At 43.3% G+C, this 21,083-nt stretch overlaps 1 protein-coding gene across 1 annotated transcript; it reads left to right on the top strand.

Annotated features, from left to right (window-relative positions):
- Window positions 1–1,758: 1,758 nt before the first annotated feature.
- Window positions 1,759–20,612, top strand: LOC139454458 (uncharacterized). The gene is made up of 18 exons (XM_071236176.1): window positions 1,759–1,801; window positions 2,166–2,363; window positions 2,571–2,681; window positions 3,543–3,655; window positions 9,572–9,656; window positions 10,051–10,155; window positions 10,331–11,896; window positions 12,917–13,010; window positions 13,779–13,879; window positions 14,405–14,646; window positions 14,906–14,993; window positions 15,719–15,795; window positions 16,065–16,101; window positions 16,275–16,372; window positions 16,489–16,614; window positions 17,384–17,535; window positions 17,947–18,082; window positions 19,000–20,612. Exons 1-18 carry the CDS (start codon window positions 1,759–1,761, stop codon window positions 19,081–19,083), a joined length of 3,456 nt encoding a protein of 1,151 aa, XP_071092277.1. The 3' UTR covers window positions 19,084–20,612.
- The last annotated feature ends 471 nt before the right edge of the window (window positions 20,613–21,083 follow it).

The following is a 21,083-nucleotide window of genomic DNA, read 5'->3' as shown; positions in this document are numbered from 1 at the left end:
AGATGCACCTGATGGAGACGCCCATCTTTGTGACATTTATAGATGTTTGCGTCCCGGAGGTCCCAACTTGACCGGTCTCCTGATGTATACGACCAGGCGTTTCTTTGACGCCAGGGAGCTGTCATTTAGAGAAATGTGTTTTGACTTAATGACAGGTCCTGTTTTCAATACATGGATAAGTCCAAATCTTCTTCCTTTACCTCGGCTCGGTGACCGATTCTTCCGTGTCATTGCTTTGGGTAACACAAAATCTCAACTGAAGGGTTGTAACACGAGAGCAAGGTTTTTATTCTTGCTCGCTCTGCTCGTCATCGCCATCATCGGCGGCTGAGATAGATTCAGTGTCACTATCTGCTTCAGGTATGTCTACACGAGTCAGAATGTCTTTCATCACAGTTTTCGTGAAACGAGCGATCTTGTTTTTGATAATAGACTGATCAGTGCCAGGATCCATATCGCTCAGGCTGTCTAGGATGGGTTGAAATAGAGGCGCCTGTCTAAAATATTGGGAGAACTCTATGACACTTTTGAGACTGTCGGTCAATTCGCTTTCCCACATCTGTTTCATTTTTCTGTCAATCCATTCTTCTGTTCGACCCTGTTGTCTGTACTTTTTCCTCTTGAGTTTCATCACGTCATGCTTGATGTTGTACACACGATTCCAAATGCGTTGTAAACCAACATTTTGCCACTCCTCCGCATCCACGTCGGTGTTTGGCGGCTTCCAGCGACGACGTTTGACAGCGAGACCTCCACCTTTCTGTTCAGGAAGTCGTTCCTCATCGTCGTCACCGTTGTCGTCACTCTCGTATCTGAGACATTTTCTTTTGCATTTCAAGTTGTTGTTTGCTGGACACCATGATCTAATATGTCGCTGTAGATCGTGCATATTGTCTATCAATACGCCGCAGTCAGTACACGCAGTGGCCATGGCAAAAGGTCCTGTGTCGTCACTCGAGATGGATGCTGTTTCAACGTCGTCGTCGTCAGAGCTTAGAGACCTTTCTTTCGAAGTGTGATCAGCACGAATGTCAGGAGCTGTCTGCACGTCTAATGCTAGAGAGACATCTTTTACCCGTTGTTGTTGTTGTTGTTGTTGTGAAGCACTGTGATCAGGTTGATTGTCGCTGGTTGTCAAGACGTTGACATGTAATCTATTCTTCTCACTTGTACCGGGTTTGAGATCCACTGTAAGGTGTCCATAAGGGGTTTCAACAGCCCTTTCATTAAGAGTCATAAATTTACCAATGTCTTCAGGAAATATTCTTCTGGCGAATAACTTCACCTGCTGTCTGTCCACTGGCGAATTGAAAAGTGTGACATAATGAGAATTTAGAGCAATGTCCCTAGATTCCTTACCTCTCGGGAAGAGGTTTTGCAATAGCAAAAATGTAATGACATTTTTGTGGTGGGAGGTTTAGGTAAACAGACGGGAAATCCGATTGTCATTCTTTGCTTCAGACAAAAAGTCATCCAACACCATCATGTTCTGATTACGGGCATCGAAGAAGTTTTCATCTTCGAGATTGTAAGGTATTCCTTTCACAAACCGTACTTGAGGTAAAGTTTGAAGAATGCTATCGTAAAGCGGTTGCCACACAGTATAACACCAGACAATACAGTCGGGCAGGCGTTGAACGAATCCACGACGTAATAGGTTGAAGACAAACACCGACTTTCCGCATCCACTGGGTCCAACAACGATGCTATTGGAGGGTATAAGGAACTTGAATCGTCCGTGTCGCTGGTGTTCCCGAGATGAAAGCAAACGTGGAGATATTTCCTGATGAGGAGGAGGAGGGTGTTTATCGGGAAGAGGAGGAGTAGGAGGAGTAAGGTGTTTATCCAGAGGAGGAAGAAGAGAAGACGAGTCTTGAGTTGATCTATGCACCTGCTTCTGATGTCTCTGTAGATTATCTTTTCGCGCAAAACTCTTGCCACAGTCTGGACAGGTGGTAACCTCCATAGTGAACAAATACAAGTGCGCAATAAGAGGGTCTGAACCATTCTTTAATACCCTTCACCCATGCAATGCTTAAAGACAGCTTGGGTTCATTTCACAGCAGCTTTTTATTTTCGACACAGGTTTCCTGAGGAGTAGGAGTAGGAGGAGGAGGAGGAGGAGGAAGAGGAGGTGTTGGTTGTGGTGGAGGGTGTTTATCCAGAGGAGGAGGAGGAGGGTATTTATCCAGAGGAAGAGGAGGAGGAGGAGGAGGGTGTTTATCCAGAGGAGGAGGAGGAGGAGGGTGTTTATCCAGAGGAGGAGGAGGAGGAGGGTGTTTATCCAGAGGAGGAGGAGGAGGAAGGTGTTTATCCAGAGAAGGAGGACGAGGAGGGTGTTTATCCAGAGGAGGAGGAGGAGGGTGTTTATCCAGAGGAGGAGGAGGAGGAGGAGGAAGAGGAGGGTGTTTATCCAGAGGAGGAGGAGGAGGAGGAGGAGGAGGAGGGTGTTTATCCAGAGGAGGGGGAGGAGGAGGAGGATGGTGTTTATCCAGAGGAGGAGGAGGAGGAGGAAGAGGAGGGTGTTTATCCAGAGGAGGAGGAGAAGGAGGAGGAGGGTGTTTATCCAGAGGAGGAGGAGGAGGAGGAGGAGGATGGTGTTTATCCAGAGGAGGAGGAGGAGGGTGGTTATCCAGAAGAGGAGGAGGTGGAGGAGGGTGTTTATCCAGAGGAGGAGGAGGGTGTTTATCCAGAGGAGGAGGAGGAGGAGGAGGAGGGTGTTTATCCAGAGGAGGAGGAGGAGGAGGAGGAGGGTGTTTATCCAGAGGAGGAGGAGGAGGAGGGTGTTTATCCAGAGGAGGAGGAGGAGGAGGAGGAGGGTGTTTATCCAGAGGAGGAGGAGGAGGAAGGTGCTTTTCCAGAGGAGGAGGAGGAGGAGGAGGAGGGTGTTTATCCAGATGAGGAGGAGGAGGGTGTTTATCCAGAGGAGGAGGAGGAGGGTGTTTATCCAGAGGAGGAGGAGGAGGAGGGTGTTTATCCAGAGGAGGAGGAGGGTGTTTATCCAGAGGAGGAGGAGGAGGAGGAGGGTGTTTATCCAGAGGAGGAGGAAGAGGAGGAGGAGGAGGAGGGTGTTTATCCAGAGGAGGAGGAGGAGGAAGGTGTTTATCCAGAGGAGGAGGAAGAGGAGGAGGAGGAGGGTGTTTATCCAGAGGAGGAGGAGGAGGAGGGTGTTTATCCAGAGGAAGAGGAGGAGGGTGTTTATCCAGAGGAGGGGGAGGAGGAGGGTGTTTATCCAGAGGAGGAGGAGGGTGTTTATCCAGAGGAGGAGGAGGGTGTTTATCCAGAGGAGGAGGAGGAGGAGGGTGTTTATCCAGAGGAGGAGGAGGAGGGCGTTTATCCAGAGGAGGAGGAGGAGGAGGGTGTTTATCCAGAGGAGGAGGAGGAGGAGGGTGTTTATCCAGAGGAGGAGGGGGAGGAGGAGGAGGAGGGTGTTTATCCAGAGGAGGAGGAGGAGGAGGAGGGTGTTTATCCAGAGGAGGAGGAGGAGGAGGAGGAGGGTGTTTATGCAGAGGAGGAGGAGGGGGAGGAGGGTGTTTATCCAGAGGAGGAGGAGGAGGGTGTTTATCCAGATGAGGAGGAGGAGGGTGTTTATCCAGAGGAGGAAGAAGAGAAGGCGAGTCTTGAGTTGACCTGTGCACCTGCTTCTGATGTCTCTGTAGATTATCTTTTCGCGTAAAACTCTTTTCTCAGTCTGGACAGGTGGTAACCTCCATAGTGATCAAATACAAGTGCCTGATGAGAGGGTCTGAAGCATTCTTTTATTTCCTTCAGCCATGCGACGCTTCAAGGCAGGTCGGATTCGTTTCACAACAGCCTTTACTTTCGACACGGGTTGCATTTTCATTATAGTCATTTTCGCTTTCTTGGTTGTCATCTTTTTCTTCTTAGATGCAACCAATCTCTTCGGCGACCCCTTTGATGCCATTGATTTTCAACGACATGTTTTTCTCGACTTGGTCTTGCTATGCTTTGTGAAAATGACTGTAGGTCCAAATATATCCTCTGATATAACTTTCTTCATTTTGAAAACGGACGTCTTATCTGTCAGCAAGGTTAGAGTGAAAATGTCAGTCACTCAACACGACCGTTTAGTTTTATAACACATATTGACATAGAACACACTCTTATTCCTGGGCTGATAATCTCAGCAGATGCAGCCCCCCGAATGAGCATGGAGAAAAGGTGCAAAAAGGTGGCAAAATTCAGTCGCAATAACATTCCATTTCGCGTGCGATGTCAAGTTTCCATATGATGATATTCTTTACTATCGAGTGTTCTTTGTTAATGTAAGTAAATTGCATCTGGTCAGTTGACCCTGTATTCATCTAATTCACCTGATACATCACTTATACATTTACACATTTATGAGTTATCTTGCATATTAATGAGGGATTGGTGACCTAAGTTTCCATATAAGGATATTCATTACTATCCATTGTTCTTTGTTAATGAATGCTCAAGTAATCTTATCTCTTAGAAGTTATCCACTAAACTACGTTATTTCACTCTATTTTTTCTCATGAAAATGATTCTGGGTATGGGTTAAACGAGTATTTTTCCATTGAAAAAAGGAAACTGAACCGACATTTTGAACTCCAAACATCTTTTAGAAAAAGAATGTAATTTTACAGTATTAAAACGTCTCAGACCAGACTGGCATACTTTGCAGTCTTCAACACACGGGTTTCGCGATACCGACTCTATATTTCTCAGAGCTGACCTCTTGGAGTCAAGACTGTTAACCCTTATTTTTTTATTTAGTTGTCATGGCAACTGAATGTTAAAAGGAACTTATAAGAGGTAACACTAGAAGAGTTAAGAACTGGACATGTGGTTTCTATGGAAATTCAACTCACACCCCTCTTTGCCACATGTGACAGTCATAACTACACGAAATCCATGCATCAATGGAATATGTCTGACAATGACATTCCTTTCCCCGTGAATCACATTTGAACCTCGTAGTAGCCACTTCCATATAGGGACACTCATTACTATGCTTTGTTCTCACTTAATGAAGGACTCATTAACACATTTCCTTCTTGCATTGGAACAACAGACCTCATTACTCTTTCTGACCTGTGACGTCACGATTATATTTCACAATGGATGAGTTATTGCACTTATGGATCAACGTAGCCTGAGATGTGGAATGGGGCCTCATAGAACTGACTTGTAGGTCAGGCGCGAGATTCAAACCGAGGACACGTGACACCCGTGAGCGTTCATAGCAACGTCCGCCATCTTGTTTTTAGACACGTGTTGTTCTACGTTTAACGAATGTTCAAGTAATTAATTGCAGGATTGCATACGGTCAGTTGACCCTTAATGAATGTAATTGAATATCGGGAGATCTTTTTACATGAACCTGTTCCTGGGCTTTTAAATATTACCACACATAGCCCGCCACCGAATGCCCACAGAGAAATGTCTTCAATGCGAAAGGTTCAAATGTTCACCACATGTTCTCCCGCCAAAATGGTCTCACAATGACATTCCATTCCGCGTGAGTCAAGACCCAACCCAACCCCGGTCGTAGTAACATGTCCATATAGGGACATTCATTACTATCCCGTGTTTTACGGTTAACGAATGGTCAAGTCATTAATTGCATGATTGCATTTGGTCAGTTGACCCTTTTTTAACCTAACTGACCTGTGACGTCATGCATACATTTGCATATTAATGAGTTATTCTGCATATTAATGAGGCAATGACGTTGACAACAACCACCCCCCCACCCCCCCAAGGTCAAGGTTATGTGACGTCATCAGTCACGTGAGGTTACTAGGTGCACTTGTGACGTCATCAAATGTGGATTTGTGGATGGATAGTTATCCAAAGTTATCTACTTGCATCTATACGCTCATGTCATCTCTCTTTTGGGGGATCTATTTTATTCCGCGATATAGCTGGTTGTTGTTTGGCTGTCAGTGTAAACATGAAGTCACACGTACTAAATAAAATTGTGTTTAGATCTTGGCCTACGTCCTTTGAGGAAAGAAATTGTGATAAAAAAGCTCCGACGTTCATACAGTTTGGCCCTCACTCTATGCAGGTTCATACTCCAATGAACTCACACAAAGTGAAGGTCAATTCTTAAATGAATCATATCTTAAATATATACTATTTATATAATAAATTTAGGAATGCTTTAGCACAATTTAGATTTACATTGAAGATGAATATTACTTCATGTATATTTATATTTTTGATTGCGATCTGAGGAAAACATATATTCAAGAGAAATATTACAAACACCCAATCTAGGCATACATTTGTATTACGTTGCTATCTCTAAGTGAGATTTGTGATACAATGTGACCCGCGAGGATCCCGGGTAGAAAAGGTCTTAAGCAACCCATGCTTGTCGTAAGAGGCGCAATTAACGGGATCGGGTGGTCAGGCACGCTGACTTGGTTGATGTATGTCATCGTGTCACAATTGTTCATGATATCAATCACTGGATTGTCTGGTCCAGACTCAATTATTTGCAGAGCGCCGTCCTTAAAATGGAATATTACTGAGTGCGGCATTAAACAACAAAAAAACAAAACAAAACAAACCATCACGGAATGTGCAAAAAACAGTGTAACTGTCTCTGTTTTGTGAATCATCCCTCATTCTCAATGTAACCATTGTGTCCATCATAATGGACCTATGACCTACACAACTGTGCAGAATAAAGAATAAAGACTATGCGTTTTGCAAGCTATACAAATAGAATCAAGTTTTCCCAACTTTTTCTTCCGGGTTGTTTGATGTTTGTTACGTACAGGGAAATAGAAAGTATGATTCACTCGGTCACTGTGTTTTGCTCAATTCTAGTCCTGCTTGTCACACTACAATAGAAGGTAAAGTAGTTTTGTCTTACATGCTTTTGAAAAAAACATGAACATTCTGAGTTGTCAGCCGATCTCGGGGTATATGTTGTGATGTAGTGTTGTTGCTTTAAGTGTTTTAGAGGTTGCCTTCTGCCTTACCAGTTTCGGCTGACTTGTTCCTCTTTGGGACACGTGTGTGTGAGTAGGTTACACATATCGATTGGGAGTTTTAGTATTGATAAAATATCTGTTTTTGTATTTATAAGATTTTTATTTTCGTATATTGATATGATTTCATTTTTTTTTTATCTTTGTCTGTTCTGTTTATATGTTCAAGTAGCTGTTACTCCCTGAAGTAGAGTTAGATTGGCCTTCGCTATTGCATTTCTTGGCTTTAGGAGATCTACGACAGATAGCGGATCTAACTGCAATTCTTGTTTTAACCGAGCCTGGGCTGGGGCGTGGTCTTGACATTCCAGTAACAAGTGAGCAATGGATTCAGGTTGATTGCAAGATGGGCATACCTTTGTATAGTGTTTTTGCGACCGAGACTGCGGCGTGAGAGGGCTACTTTCACTTTCATTTCATTTGAGTATGGATAGGGCTTATGGTGGATCTGGGGTAGGATTTTGTATCGGTAGATTGTACTTGCGTCCCACTGGACTTGCCATCTTTGAGCTATGGAGGCTTGGATTTTGCTTGTTATCTCTAGTTCACTGAAAGGAATAGGCTGTGTCTTCGCTCTGTCTTGAACCAGCTTTGCCAGTGTGTTCTGCTTTTTCATTTCCATGAATATCTATGTGAGACGGGATCCAACACAGCTCCGCCTTTTGCCCTTGCTCCGATAGTTTTGTATATTCGTACAGAACAATATTGACTGTGTTTGGTCTAGAGTTTGAGCTTCTGCCGATGAAGCCTTGAAGTGCACTTAGTCTGATAGGATAGACCGCCTTTGCTTCCGGTAGTTCCGGTATGAGCTTGAGTGCATGATGAATTGCCTCCAATTCAGCAGTGAATATTGACTGGCCGTCAGGCAGGAGAACCGAATTGGTTTGGGGTTTGAATCTATAGACATGGATCCCGTAACCAGTGTTGATAGGATTCTTGGATCCATCAGTGTATAAATGGGCCCAGCTGTCCCAGGTAGTTTGAATTTTAGTGATAGCTACTGATCGTCATGAGGATGGGTTTTCTTTTTTAGTGACAACAATAATGTTATCTTATAAACGAATATTTAGAAACACGAAATGGGATTACAATGTTTATATTTTTACGGTTACGAATTGTCTCGGGGTACGACATTTCTAGGGGTATGGATTCGCTTGGCTTACGAAATTACCGCAACCCACTGACTGCCAACATATTGTGTTGAGAAAATGTCAGAATATGCCATACAGTTATTACTTAATGCCAAACTTCCGTCTGATTTAATAGTTCTTTTAAATTTGTGTTTACAGTGAACTATACGCTATTTTACTTTAGGTAATCCCTTTATCGACACATGAAATACTTCTGTAGGTTCCCTTCTTGTCGACTACAGGTTAGACGATCGATCCATTCAACTATTCGGGGGCACCACAACGCACTCGTTCTGACAATGTGCGGATTGGCTTTCACGGAATATACTGGTGAATTGAGAGATAAACCTTCTGTGTTTTAAAATTTGATGTAGTCCCACTGTAGATTAGATACCTCTTATTTTAATTTGGAATCGGGTTTCAAATGTTTAAAAAATGGGTATGTAATCCACAGTGAGACACAAAGAAAGTTTACAAACAAGGTTATTCTCCATTCTTCCGTGACGACAAAACGCTTTGAAAACGGCGGTCTCTTGGAACGCGTAATTACACATAGTTCAAAGGTCTGTTATCTGAGAACATCCCGAAAAGTGGTTTCCGGTATATAAATGTAATACATATTGCTTAAGTTTGAAATACTCACAGTCTTCACTGGTTAAAATAACGGTTCAAAATGCATAGATTTTCAAAAAGTAGTTGTCAAATATACCTCCACAGATATATGTTCTAATTTCATCGCAACCTGTTGTATAGCTGCACTGTTTGGACTCAACCAAGTCATTACTTGGAAATCAACGCCCGTTCGTTATTTCTTAGAAATCAACACGACATCCCATTGTTGGAGTGACAGGATGTTGAAATGGTGTACAAAATGCAGAAACAAATTTGTTTCTCCATCAAACCGTATTAAATAATCAGATTTAAGTTATTGGTAAGCTGTACTCATGTAGCAGTTTGTCAACACTAATACACTAACTCTCCACCCGACAACAGACGACAACGCGAGAGATTATTTTTGTGACCCCTGATTATATATCGCTGGCACAATTGTTAGTTTGTGTTTTACTGAACTGTGCCTTTTCTTTGATAAGTTGTTGTTCTGATATAGAAAGTAAACAACATTCTAATGTGATATTGGCAGCCATTTTTATATGCATCGATGCGAAGACTGCCCATGAATCGGTGTTTTCATACGCACGTTTTGGTGTGCTGTAAGGCTTAATTTAAAAGAGGTATCGGTAGGGGAAAAAATACCCCATTTTAACCAATCAGAATCAAGCTTTATTCAAAAGCATGATAGAGCATCGCCAAAATAAGCCATGAATGTATAACTTCACGTGTGATTTCTAGTTTGTGTTTGAAGATAGATATAAGCAATTTTATTTTAGGTTACTATCTGTTTGTTGACTTATGATATGCTTCTGTAGGAAACCTTCTTGTCGACTACAGGTTCGAGGATTGACGCATTCAACCATGTGGCACCACAACACGTTCTTGCTGGCAATGTGCGGGCTGGCTCTCACACAATGTACTGGTGAATATATTAAACACCTATCCAACGTATATATTATGTAACTGACATGTTCGCCTTCACACATGGCATATCTTGAATATATTGTGGTTAACTTTGAAGTATCAATATTTTTATCAGTGGTTAAATGTCCGACACATCAATAAGATATGGAAAGATGTGCTAACTAATCAGAGGTTATGTTAGAGTCTTGAATCACGAAGTATTAACGTTTGGTAAGGTATCAGGAATTACATTATCTGGGATACGTGACCTCTCAAGTTTACTTTACAACATTAGTTCAGCTTAAGTTCTGGCCTGATTTAGCATCTCACCAATTCGCGTATGCTCAATCTATCCTACAAGTTGACAGCTTAGTTTGAGACATATATCGTTCGCACTGACTTCATTGTTGCAGCCTTTCCACCGTGCCAGGATATAGATTCCAAGTGTAGAGAGTCGCACTGTCATCAGCCAGGACTGACATTAATGTGCAATAGGACATGCGGCCATTGTCCAGAAGGTGAGAGGCAAATCTAAGGGAAGATAGCTGAACTGTTCTCATATCGATAGAGTGTTCTGTGCAATATTCTCAATATTTAAACGGTCAATTTATGAACTGCCTATTCCCTTTATCTGGGATTTGTTTTTTAAGCGACCTGATAATCATTGTTAATATTGAAACATACTTTCCACAGAGTGCAGATCGGGATATTTCGAGGATGGCTCCTCGTGCAGACAATGCAAGGATGCTGTCGATGTACAGTCAGTCGAATACAAAGATAGATGTGGTGTTCCCTGTAGCCAGAGCCACACGTGGGGTGCAGACTGTCTTGCTCCATGTAGTACAGGATGCAGGAATCAAACATGTCACCGGTGGGAAGGGCACTGTCTTCAAAACTGCCTGCCAGGTTACTATGGACCTACATGTGATTTAAATTGTGACACGTGCAGGTCGTGTAGAGACAATGTTGAGACGTGTGACAAAGAAGGGAGGTGTCTGTGTGGCTGCAAGAGAGGAAAACGAGGAAACAAATGTTTGCAAGAGTGTTCAAACTGTGAAATGTGTACAGGAAATAACTGTTCATGTCAAGAAGGATTTCGGGGTGTGTTGTGCTCAGAGACCTGTGCGAACTGTCAGAGTTGTAATGGAACCTACTGTACATGCAAGGCTGGATTCCATGGAGATGGCTGTACCGTCCCCTGTCCCCTGCACTGCCTCTATGACGTATGTGGTCTGGAAGGAGAGTGTACACGGGGATGTGAAGTAGGGTGGTATGGACGTTTGTGTGAAAAACAGTGCAATAACTGTGTCAACGGAACATGCTCATTCAACGGAATATGTACATTCGGGTGCAATAGCGGATGGTCTGGTGACAAGTGTGACGAAGCCTGCAATGTCAGCTGTGAGGACGAACTGTGTTATCGTAACGGAACCTGTGAAAGATGCAAACCCGGTTTCCATGGAGACCAATGCAACATCCCATGCAGCAGTCACTGTAGTAACCAGAAATGTGACAGGAGTGGAATTTGTAAATCTTGCAGAGTTGGAAACTTTGGGGAAATGTGTGAGCGACATTGTGGTTCCAACTGTTTGAATCATGCCTGTGAACAAATGTCAGGAAAGTGTATCCAGGGCTGTACCACAGGCTGGTACGGAGATACATGTGATCTGGAATGTCCCGACCAATGTGCCTCAGAGTCCTGCCTCAGAGAGACTGGTTCCTGTAATTCTTGTATGCAGGGATTCAAAGGCTCCCACTGCAACGCTTCGTGTCCACAGTTCTGTACTAAATGTGAGCAATATGTTGAAAAATGTCTCTCTTGTCAACAACAACATTTCGGCAAGATGTGTGACAAACGTTGTTCATCCGGATGTAATGGAGGCACATGTCAACACCAAACTGGAATATGTTCACAAGGATGTATTGGAACTTCCTTTGGCCATTACTGTAACAATTCGTGCAGTGATCACTGTGTCAATAGAAACTGTCATACAGTTAACACTGATGTAGATACGCCCCATTGCACTGAGGGGTGTGAAGACGGATGGTGGGGTGACTACTGTGACAACACGTGTCTACAGCACTGTGTGAGATGTGACAGACAACATGGCCAATGCCTGGAGTGTGAAGCCCACAGATACGGCGAGTCCTGTAACTTGACCTGTAACACTGACTGCCTGAAGTCGCAGTGTAACATGACAGGAGTCTGTATAAACGGGTGTGCGGACGGGCGGTACGGAAGCCAGTGTTCTAAAAGAGGTGAGGTGAGGTGAGGTGAGGTGAGGTGAGGTGAGGTGAGGTGAGGCGAGATTGGGTTTAACGTCGCGTCCAAGATTATTGCACTTATATAGCGACGTGCATGCACGTGTGTGTGGCTGTTTGTACTGGTCCGGACTGATGCCGATTTATAGTGCTAGCCCACTGAGATACCATGCCGCAGTTTAACATGAATACCCCACTCAGACACAGCATACTCCGAGCCGACCAGTCCTTGTTTTACACCCTTAATGCCGAGCGCCAGACAGGATAACCACAAGTACCATCTTTTAACGTCTTTTGGTATGACGCGCCGGGGATCGAACCCCGTACCATCCGCTCTTCGGGTGGACGCTCTACCACTAGACCACGGAGGCGGTCTGTTCTGAAAGATGCCCCATGGTGTGCAACACATGTCTGTATGATGGTGCCTGCCTTACTTGTCCTGATGGCTGGACGGGAGAACACTGTACTGGTAACAAACGTATTGGCGTATAAACACTTGTATTGGTTATTTATAATTGAACGCCATAACAACTCACTATGTAATCCCTAGTGGTGGTTCCACGTAAGAATGTGTCCCCAGTGATGTTTGTTTCATGACGACTTACTGGATTGGTTCGTCAAGCACGGCGACTTACAGCTTTTATAGCGTGTCACCGTACCCAGACAGCGTAAACAGGTGCTTACAATATCAATCACATGTTTGGCTAGTCCAGACTCGATTATTTACAGGGTGAGCCATATAGCTGGAGTTCTGCTGAATGCGGTTTAAAACAACAATCAATACAAACATAATGTGATCAATTGTTCATTTCACAATGCTTTCAACTTTCATCTCGTTTAGGGCTTTTCTCCAACCTTAAGCTGACACGCCATGATATAACTGAAAAACTGTTTAAAGCGGCGCTAAACCATAGTCACTCACTCAACTTTCCTTGAGAGTTATGATAAGGTCAACTGACAGTTCGAGCTCGCGGTTTACTGCTGAATATCTAATATGTCTTTGTTTTCTTTGAAAAGAACCCAGAGGAAATCAGACGCAGTTGCTGTGGGTTGTGATCCCATGTCTACTAATAGCCAGCCTCGTCATAATGGCCGCTGTCGTCTTGGGGAGGTCAGTTGAATAATACTTATATCCAAGGTTGGTTGGTTGGTATGTTGTTTAGCGCCGCACTCAGCAGTATTCCAGTTATATGACGGCGGTCTGTAAATAATCGAGTCTGGACCAGACGATCCAGTGATTAATATCATGAGCATCGATCCACGCAATTGGAATCAATGACATGCATCAACCAAGTCAGCGAGCCTGACCACCCGATCCCGTTAGTCGCCTTTTACGACAAGCATAGTCGCCTTTTACGACAAGCATGGGTTGCTGAAGACCTATTCTACCCCTGAATCTTCACGGGTCACTTATCCCAAGGGATAGAACTGGTGGCATTTAATTGTTGTACTTTTGTCCCCGTGGCAATTCTTGATAAGAATAGCCCCTATCAACCTACAACCTATATTCCAGCTATATGACGGCGGTTTGTACCAGACAATCCAGTGATTGGCATCATAAGCATCGATCTACTCAGTTGGGATAAGATGACATGCATCAACAGAGTCAGAGAGCCTCTCACGACATGCAATGTCGCCTTTTACGGCAAGCGTGGATTGCTGAAGACCTATTCTATCCCGGATCTTCACGGGTCGTATGCTGGTAGTAAGACTGGCGCGATCGTTTAGACAGATTCATCTAATTGGTTTATGGTGTGTCTTCGTTTCTCATGATATCAACCACCGGATTGTCTGGTCCAGATTATATACGTCGTCACGTATAAAAAATATTCTATTTCCCTCTATAGATATAATATATCCTTTATTTTATCTTGTTTAGAAGTAATGTGAGACATTCAAGGAGAGTAGAAAGACTCGGAGGGCCACGCAGTTCCTCCTTAGTGTGCATATTGAACCCATCCTATGAAGAATCTCCAAAGGGTAACTAACCATGTCTCTGTTTTACATTCCAACATATCCGTCCGCCTTCGTGGTCTTGTGTTAGAGCGTCCACCCGCAGAGCGGAAGGTCCGGGGTTCATACCAAAAGACGTTTAAAGATGGTACTTGTTGTTACCCTGTCTGGCACTCGGCATTAAGGGACAGAAACAAGGACTGGTCGGCTCGGAGTCAGTATATTGGGGTGGGGTATTCGTGTTAAACTGTTTCCTGATATCTCAGTGGGCTAGCACTATACATCGGCATCAGTCCGGACTAGTACATGCAGCCACACACACACACACACACACACACACGCACACGCACACGCACACGCACACACACACACACACACACACACGCACACGTTGAACCCAATTTCACCCCATCTCCAACATATTCATCTCAGCCACTGATATGTTAAACACTGATCGATATTTAGCAAATAAGTATTACAGTCTTTTGGAGAGAGTGACTGCCCCCGTTGTTTGATAAGTAGTAGTGACAGCCTACTGTGTATCATTTAAAGGTTCTACAACCCCTGTCGACTTAGAACCCCTGGTCCCCGTCGATGACGCAGTTATGTCCCCTTGTGTTGACCACAGGACGAGAGAGGGACAGGGATATCCTCACTCACATTCTTTAGCATTGGGTCACGTGACTGACACCGCAATTCCTGACTGGGTTTGGTCAACGGAAGTGACAGTACAGAATCTAGGACAATATGTTGGAAAGATGAAGAGGGAAGGCGGTTTTACTTCCCAGTTTTACGTGAGTATAATCCTGTTGTCCTGGAATAGTAGGACCCTGAGGGATATATATGTCTGTCATCCATTTGTTTCCTCTTTATTGTTTCGGGGCGGTCGGGTAGCCTAGTGGTTAAAGCGTTCGCTCGTCACGCCGAAGACCCGGGTTCGATTCCCGACATGGGTACAATGTGTGAAACCCATTTCTGGTGTCCCCCGCTGTGATATTGCTGTAATATTGCTATAAGCGTAAAACCATACTCACTCACTCTTTATTGTTTCAGAACCTGCCCAGTGGGAAGCTAGGTTCCTGTACCCAAGCCGAATGGCCAGAAAATGCCTTCAAGAACAGATACAGAAACATACTACCGTGTAAGTGTCTATAGTATTTATCTTTCATTACATATACCACAGCAAAAGGTCTGCCACTTAAATAGTAGGAATGTTTGCATTAATGTTCTAAGAATATGCGAGACCACCTGGAATGCATCTTCACACGTCTTCCTTCATAAGAAATTAGGCTAATTTTTAAATCACTGACCTGTCATGTCATGTAGGAGATAGTGCCCCATATGAGCGTCAAGGGAGCTCTGGGTGACATTCACTTGCTCCTGTGGCCTGTCTATTTCACAAGCCTGCTGTCGTAAGCGGTCACCTCCCTACATTCTGGTGACTTTGTTATCAACTGTGATATGCACACTCAGTGTTAACTGGGGGCGGTCGGGTAGCCTAGTGGCTAAAGCGTTCGCTCGTCACGCCGAAGACCCGGGTTCGATTTCCGACATGGGTACAATGTGTTGAGCTCATTCTGGTGTCCACCACCGTGATATTGTTGGAATATTGCTAAAAGCGGTGTAAAACCACACTCACTCACTCACTCACTCAGTGTTAACTGAAACCGTCAAGGCCCAAGGAGTATTAAATCTCGTATCTCTGTTACTTCATCAGCCTGGTTCCCTAGGTATGCTGCTCTACGCTAAACTGAAGCGCCAGCGCAGCATACCCAGGGAACCAGGCTGCTACTTTATGTGCAAGATGTGCATTTGATATGACAATTATTTGCATGCATCGTAATAAGTCCTCCCTGCTTTCTCCAGATGATCACAGCAGAGTCAAACTATCCCATGTGCCGAGTATACCTGGTTCTGACTTCATCAACGCCAACTGGATCAATGTAGGTTATGTGTAAGAACGAAAAGACCCACGCATAACTCAATGTCATGAACACATGTTAATACATGCATCATCCTTTCCAACGTTTTAACATCAAGTGATTTGAATTAAAGTTGAAGTCAAATCGTTATAACAATGACATTCCTTTGTATGCTTGTTTTTTAAAAGAAAACATATCTGATTTCATAATGATGCATGACGATAAATAATGCGTCACGAGGTATGTTAGTGTATATGACCGTTGCCTATAATAATGTGTCCCTATTTCAGGGATACGGGGAACCGCGAGCATTTGTGGCTACCCAAGGTAATACATTTCCGCTCGTTCGTTTGAAATCGATTCAAAGTATCCCAGGTAACTCGTATCTGAATATACACTCACCAACAGCTGTAAAGCTAAATGTTCTTCAACGTTCATTAAAGTATTCTTATTTTTTTCTACCCTGTACTTAATATCCATCCTGCCTACGTACATTCCAGGCCCCTATGCCGCTGTGATGTGGGATTTCTGGAGAATGATATGGGAAACGGATGCCAGTAAAGTGATAATGCTGACGAACTTTGTAGAGAACAGAAAGGTCAGACATTGTGTGTTATTGCCAGATTTCTACCGTTTACTATTCACATCCATATTCACGTATCACTGCATTCGATGCAACTAAGGGTTAATCACAAAGGTAAATGTGTTTTCCAGGCTAAGTGTGAGAAGTACTGGCCCGACTTCGGCTACCAAGGCTCCAACTACGACGATGTCCATGTTCAGTGTTTAGCCGAGGAGGAGATGGCGGACTACACAGTCAGGACGTTCTCTATACACATGGTACGCAGAGGTGAAATGGGGTTTAATACACAGGGTACGGTGAGACAAAATGGGGTTTAATAGACAAACAACGGTGAGGTGAAATGGGGTTTAATCAAAGTGTACGGTGAGATGAAATGGACTTACACAAGGTATGAAATGGGTTTTATTACACAGACTACGGTAAGATAAAATGGGTTTATAAATGGGGTTTAATACAGAGGGTAAGGTTAGGTGAAATGGGGTTTAATACACAGGTTACGGTTAGGTGAAATGGTGTTTAATACATAGTGTACGGTGATGTCAAATTGAATTCACGATGGCACTATGTAAAGGTCTTCATTTAATATGTTTCCTTTGTTTAAGGGTACAAGGTTCAATGACATTTGCATGAGTGAATGAGTTGTTTATACGCCGCTTGTGCCAGTATTTCAGTCATACCATGACGTCTCAGTTTAATTTTATAGACACATGTTGCAGGCTGCATTCTGATCCTGGTGCGACTAAGAAATGCAACTCTGCATAGCAGAGTTTCGGACCAGTACAGAAATCAAGCATTAGGAAGAGACATGTCTATGGAGTATTTTCTTCTGCCTGTATAGGCCATTAATATCTAAAGCATGGTAGACAAGTGGAGTACTGTGTTTGAAGGCCAGTCTCGGTGGCTCCTGTCGTGATATGATACTATTGCTAAACGTGGCGCCAGTCACTCATCTTGAATCAACAGTTGTAGGGAACAATACTCAGTGTTGTCTGTCATTTCCGTTTATACACAACCATTGTTATACAGGAAGGGCAGTCCGCGAGGACCCTGACGCAGTTCCACTTCACTGCATGGCCAGACAAAGGGGTGCCACGAGGAGTTGGGTCACTTGTTGAGTTCTACAGACTTGTCAGGAACTCCCCCTCAACAAGCCACGGCCCAATGGTCGTCCACTGCAGGCATGTAGCATACATTTACATTAGTGTATGTACAGGGTAACTAATCCTGGGGTCCTCTCCGCAGAGCTATCGTAGCGCTTAAGTTATTGTAACTCCCATACTTTAACATAGACTTAAGACTCTCTTTGCGCTACAATCGCTTTGTGGAACGGGGCCCTGGTCTGTCAATACCGGGCCATTTACCCTCCCGAATGCTACGCTATTTTGTCAAGTACACTCTGACTAAACCGGACTTCCCTCTCCGGATTCCAGACTGAAATTGAGGGACAAAGGGCAATTTTATCATATATTTGCTTCTTCCTAACCAAAGAAGATTATTTTCATGAATGTACTTTGTACCTTGATATGGTTTAGTTGGTATCCAAACACAAAGCGTTGTTTTCCTTTAGGTTTTTCATGGGTTTTTTTCAGTGCTGGAGTGGGACGCACGGGGACATTTATTGCTCTGGATTATTTGATTGCACAAGCCAAGGCGGAAGGCGCGGTAGATGTCTGTGAGTGCATTGTCAAGCTCCGACACCAGCGTATGGATCTCATACAGACAGAGGTGAGAGGTCCTGGAGATAAACTTTTCTGTGAGAGGAGTAGTGTCGTATTTGTAATCAATCTAAATCACTTTGTTGTGATTTCTAGACGTATTTTCTCTCCCTCCACACAAACTGAAAGTATGATGCAAAACATGGCTCATAATCCACGATATGAATTCCAAGCAGACAATTGTGCAATGAGTTGGCTCATTTCTGTTTTGGAGATGCTCACTGGTCAAGCCGAGTGCTGGTCTGCGTTGGTACCAATGGTCAAGCCGACTGCTGGTCAGCATTGGCACTAATGGTCAAGCCGAATGCTGGTCAGCGTTGGTACCAGTGGTCAAGCCGAGTGCTGGTCTGCGTTGGTACCAGTGGTCAAGCCGACTGCTGGTCAGCGTTGGTACCAGTGGTCAATCAATTAGGATTTGATTGTTTGTTGTTTTGACGCCGCCATTAACTCAGCTATATTCCAGCTATATGACAGCGGTCTGTTAATAATTGAGTCTGGACCAGACAATCCAGTGATTGACGTCATGAGCATCGATCCACACAATTGGAATCGATGACATGCATCAACCAAGTCAACGAGCCTGACCACCGATCCCGTTAGTCGCCTTTTACAGTAAGCATGGGTTGCTGAAGGCCTATTCACCCCGGATCGTCATGGGTCTCATCCATTAGAAGTAGCCGGGTAGACAGATGTACAGTCGACCCGTTGCGGGTATTGCACCATCGTAAATACGGGCCTGAGGCTGGTGGCGCCCATATACTGGCTACGTATAGTATGTACTTGTCATTCTACCGCGGAGGTTGAACCAGTGCGACTGACAAACTCTAAGACTGTGCATAGGAACCGGAAGAGATGTGCATGCGCTTTTAGAATTAATGTTACGGATAATAATAACGATTTTTAAAGGTGACTACTATCTATTTGTAGGCTCAGTACATATATCTACACGATGCCTTAATGGAAGCCCTTCCTACGTGTGACAGAATGAGATCGACAAGAGGATACCTGTGAATACAAGGTCATGAAGGGGGTTGAGTACATAACACTATAATTACAATGACGACAGGGATGTCTTGTGGATTTCAACTATGAACAGTTCAAGTAATATAGAAGTTGAAATGCATGTCAGCTTATGTGATGTCACTTACAGATATTTCGTCTCCACTTTGTTTTTCCGAACAAAACATATGCATGTAATTTGTTGAACACTTACATTAGATTTAAGCTCCTGTACAGTTGTATATAATATTTTTATCTTTACATAGACCGTTTGAGCGACAATCAGTCGACCCTAAAACATACCCAGAGTGTCTGGGTAGAGAGTGTCTTGGTTTATGAGAGAGTCATCTTACCGAGGCAAGAGAGTTAACTGACTATAAAAGTCCAGTTTCCGCCCTTGCCGAACTAGGCTGGTATTATGGAGTTACATTTTGGCTGGACTAACGAGTCTATGCATAGTCCAATCAAAATAGCGCACCGAAATCAAAATCCTGTTCATAAACTGTCGTGCAGATTTCTGTCGATTGCAGGATTTGCAAAGCATGTGCACCGCCAACTCGTTGTCAGCAGATATTTTCCAAATCTTTTCATGTTTTTAATCAAGGTGCTCACCTGATTTGATGCATTTTGCGATGTAAGACCCGTTTTATCACAATATAGATCTTGATTATCAATCAGATCGTCTTGACTAGGCGCAGCCGTTTTGTTTGAAACAAAAGCAAGTGATATGAGAGGTGGAATCTGATTGGTCCATATGGGAGGCTTAGAAGGGACATAACTGGTAATAGCCACTGGTGGCGCTACGATCGAGCCCAGTAATTCCAGCCTAGTTCGGCAAGGGTGGAAACTGGACTTTTAAAGACTTTTAGAGAGTATGCATCTCTGACTTTCGGGGAGTTTGTGTATCTAAGTGTTTGTGTATATTAAAGTCTGAATTTATGAGTCTTGTTATGTGAATGTCTGAGTGTCTTTGAGTTTGAAAGTTTGAGAGACAGTATGTCTGAGTGCCCGTGTGTCTGTAAGTCTGAGAGTCTGAATGCTTTTGGGTCTGTTTTACCATGACACGTAATTGCATGGACATGTATTAGCAACATATAAGGCAATCAAGTGTCACAAAAATATCTGTTACAAAGGCTTGAATCACGCCTTACAGCACTGAAGAGAATTAATTGTTCCACTGTCATTTGATCACATACATGAAGAATAACATTAATAACAGCCACACACTGCCCACGGATGATATGTAGCTGCTAATTTACCAAATGTAGGCTGAAAACGATAATGTTATCGTGTATTGTATCCTAACTGTGAAGTCTTGGCTGCTGCAACTATAATAGATGTTTCATCATGTACAGAAATATAAAATGTTGATTCTATTGTTATTGATTATAATCAATCTCATTAAAATCAGATCTAAGTTCTCCCTGCCGCTAAACAAAGCTCAGCGATAGCCAGAACTAAGATCTGATTTGATGAGATTGGATTATGATATTCTGTATATTCCATAAATTAATCATTTACTTTTGCTGTTGATCAAATATAACGACGTAATATGTCAATGGTGTAAATACGTGTCTTTTTTACAGAAAACATTTAGCTTTACAACGTGTCAATATTTCAATACTTTGTACATATAACATGAAATGTATTCCGTAATATGTAATGTATTCAAGCTTTAACAAATAAACAATTTAGACCAAATAAATCTGAATTATTTTTGTCTTACGTTCTTCACTCAGATTTAATATGGGTTTTAAAGAACGAATGTGTTTTTAACAGATAATATATGTAATCAGGAACTTGTTGTAATCCCTGGACGTTACAGGGAACATGTGGAATGCCTGATTCACTTGGGGGAATATGTATAATCAGGAACATGTTTAAATCCCTGGACATTATAGGGAACATGTGGAATGTCTGATTCACTTGGGGAATATGTATAATCAGGAACTTGATATAACCCCTAAACATTATAGGGAACATGTGGAATGTCTGATTCACTTGGGGGAATA

This window comes from Haliotis cracherodii, unplaced genomic scaffold, assembly GCF_022045235.1.
Source record: "Haliotis cracherodii isolate W230 unplaced genomic scaffold, xgHalCrac1.p SCAF_1, whole genome shotgun sequence".
In the NCBI taxonomy this organism is placed as follows: Eukaryota; Metazoa; Mollusca; class Gastropoda; order Lepetellida; family Haliotidae; genus Haliotis; species Haliotis cracherodii.
Note: the sequence above shows the minus strand (reverse complement) of the source record. Positions and strands in the feature narration are given on the sequence as shown.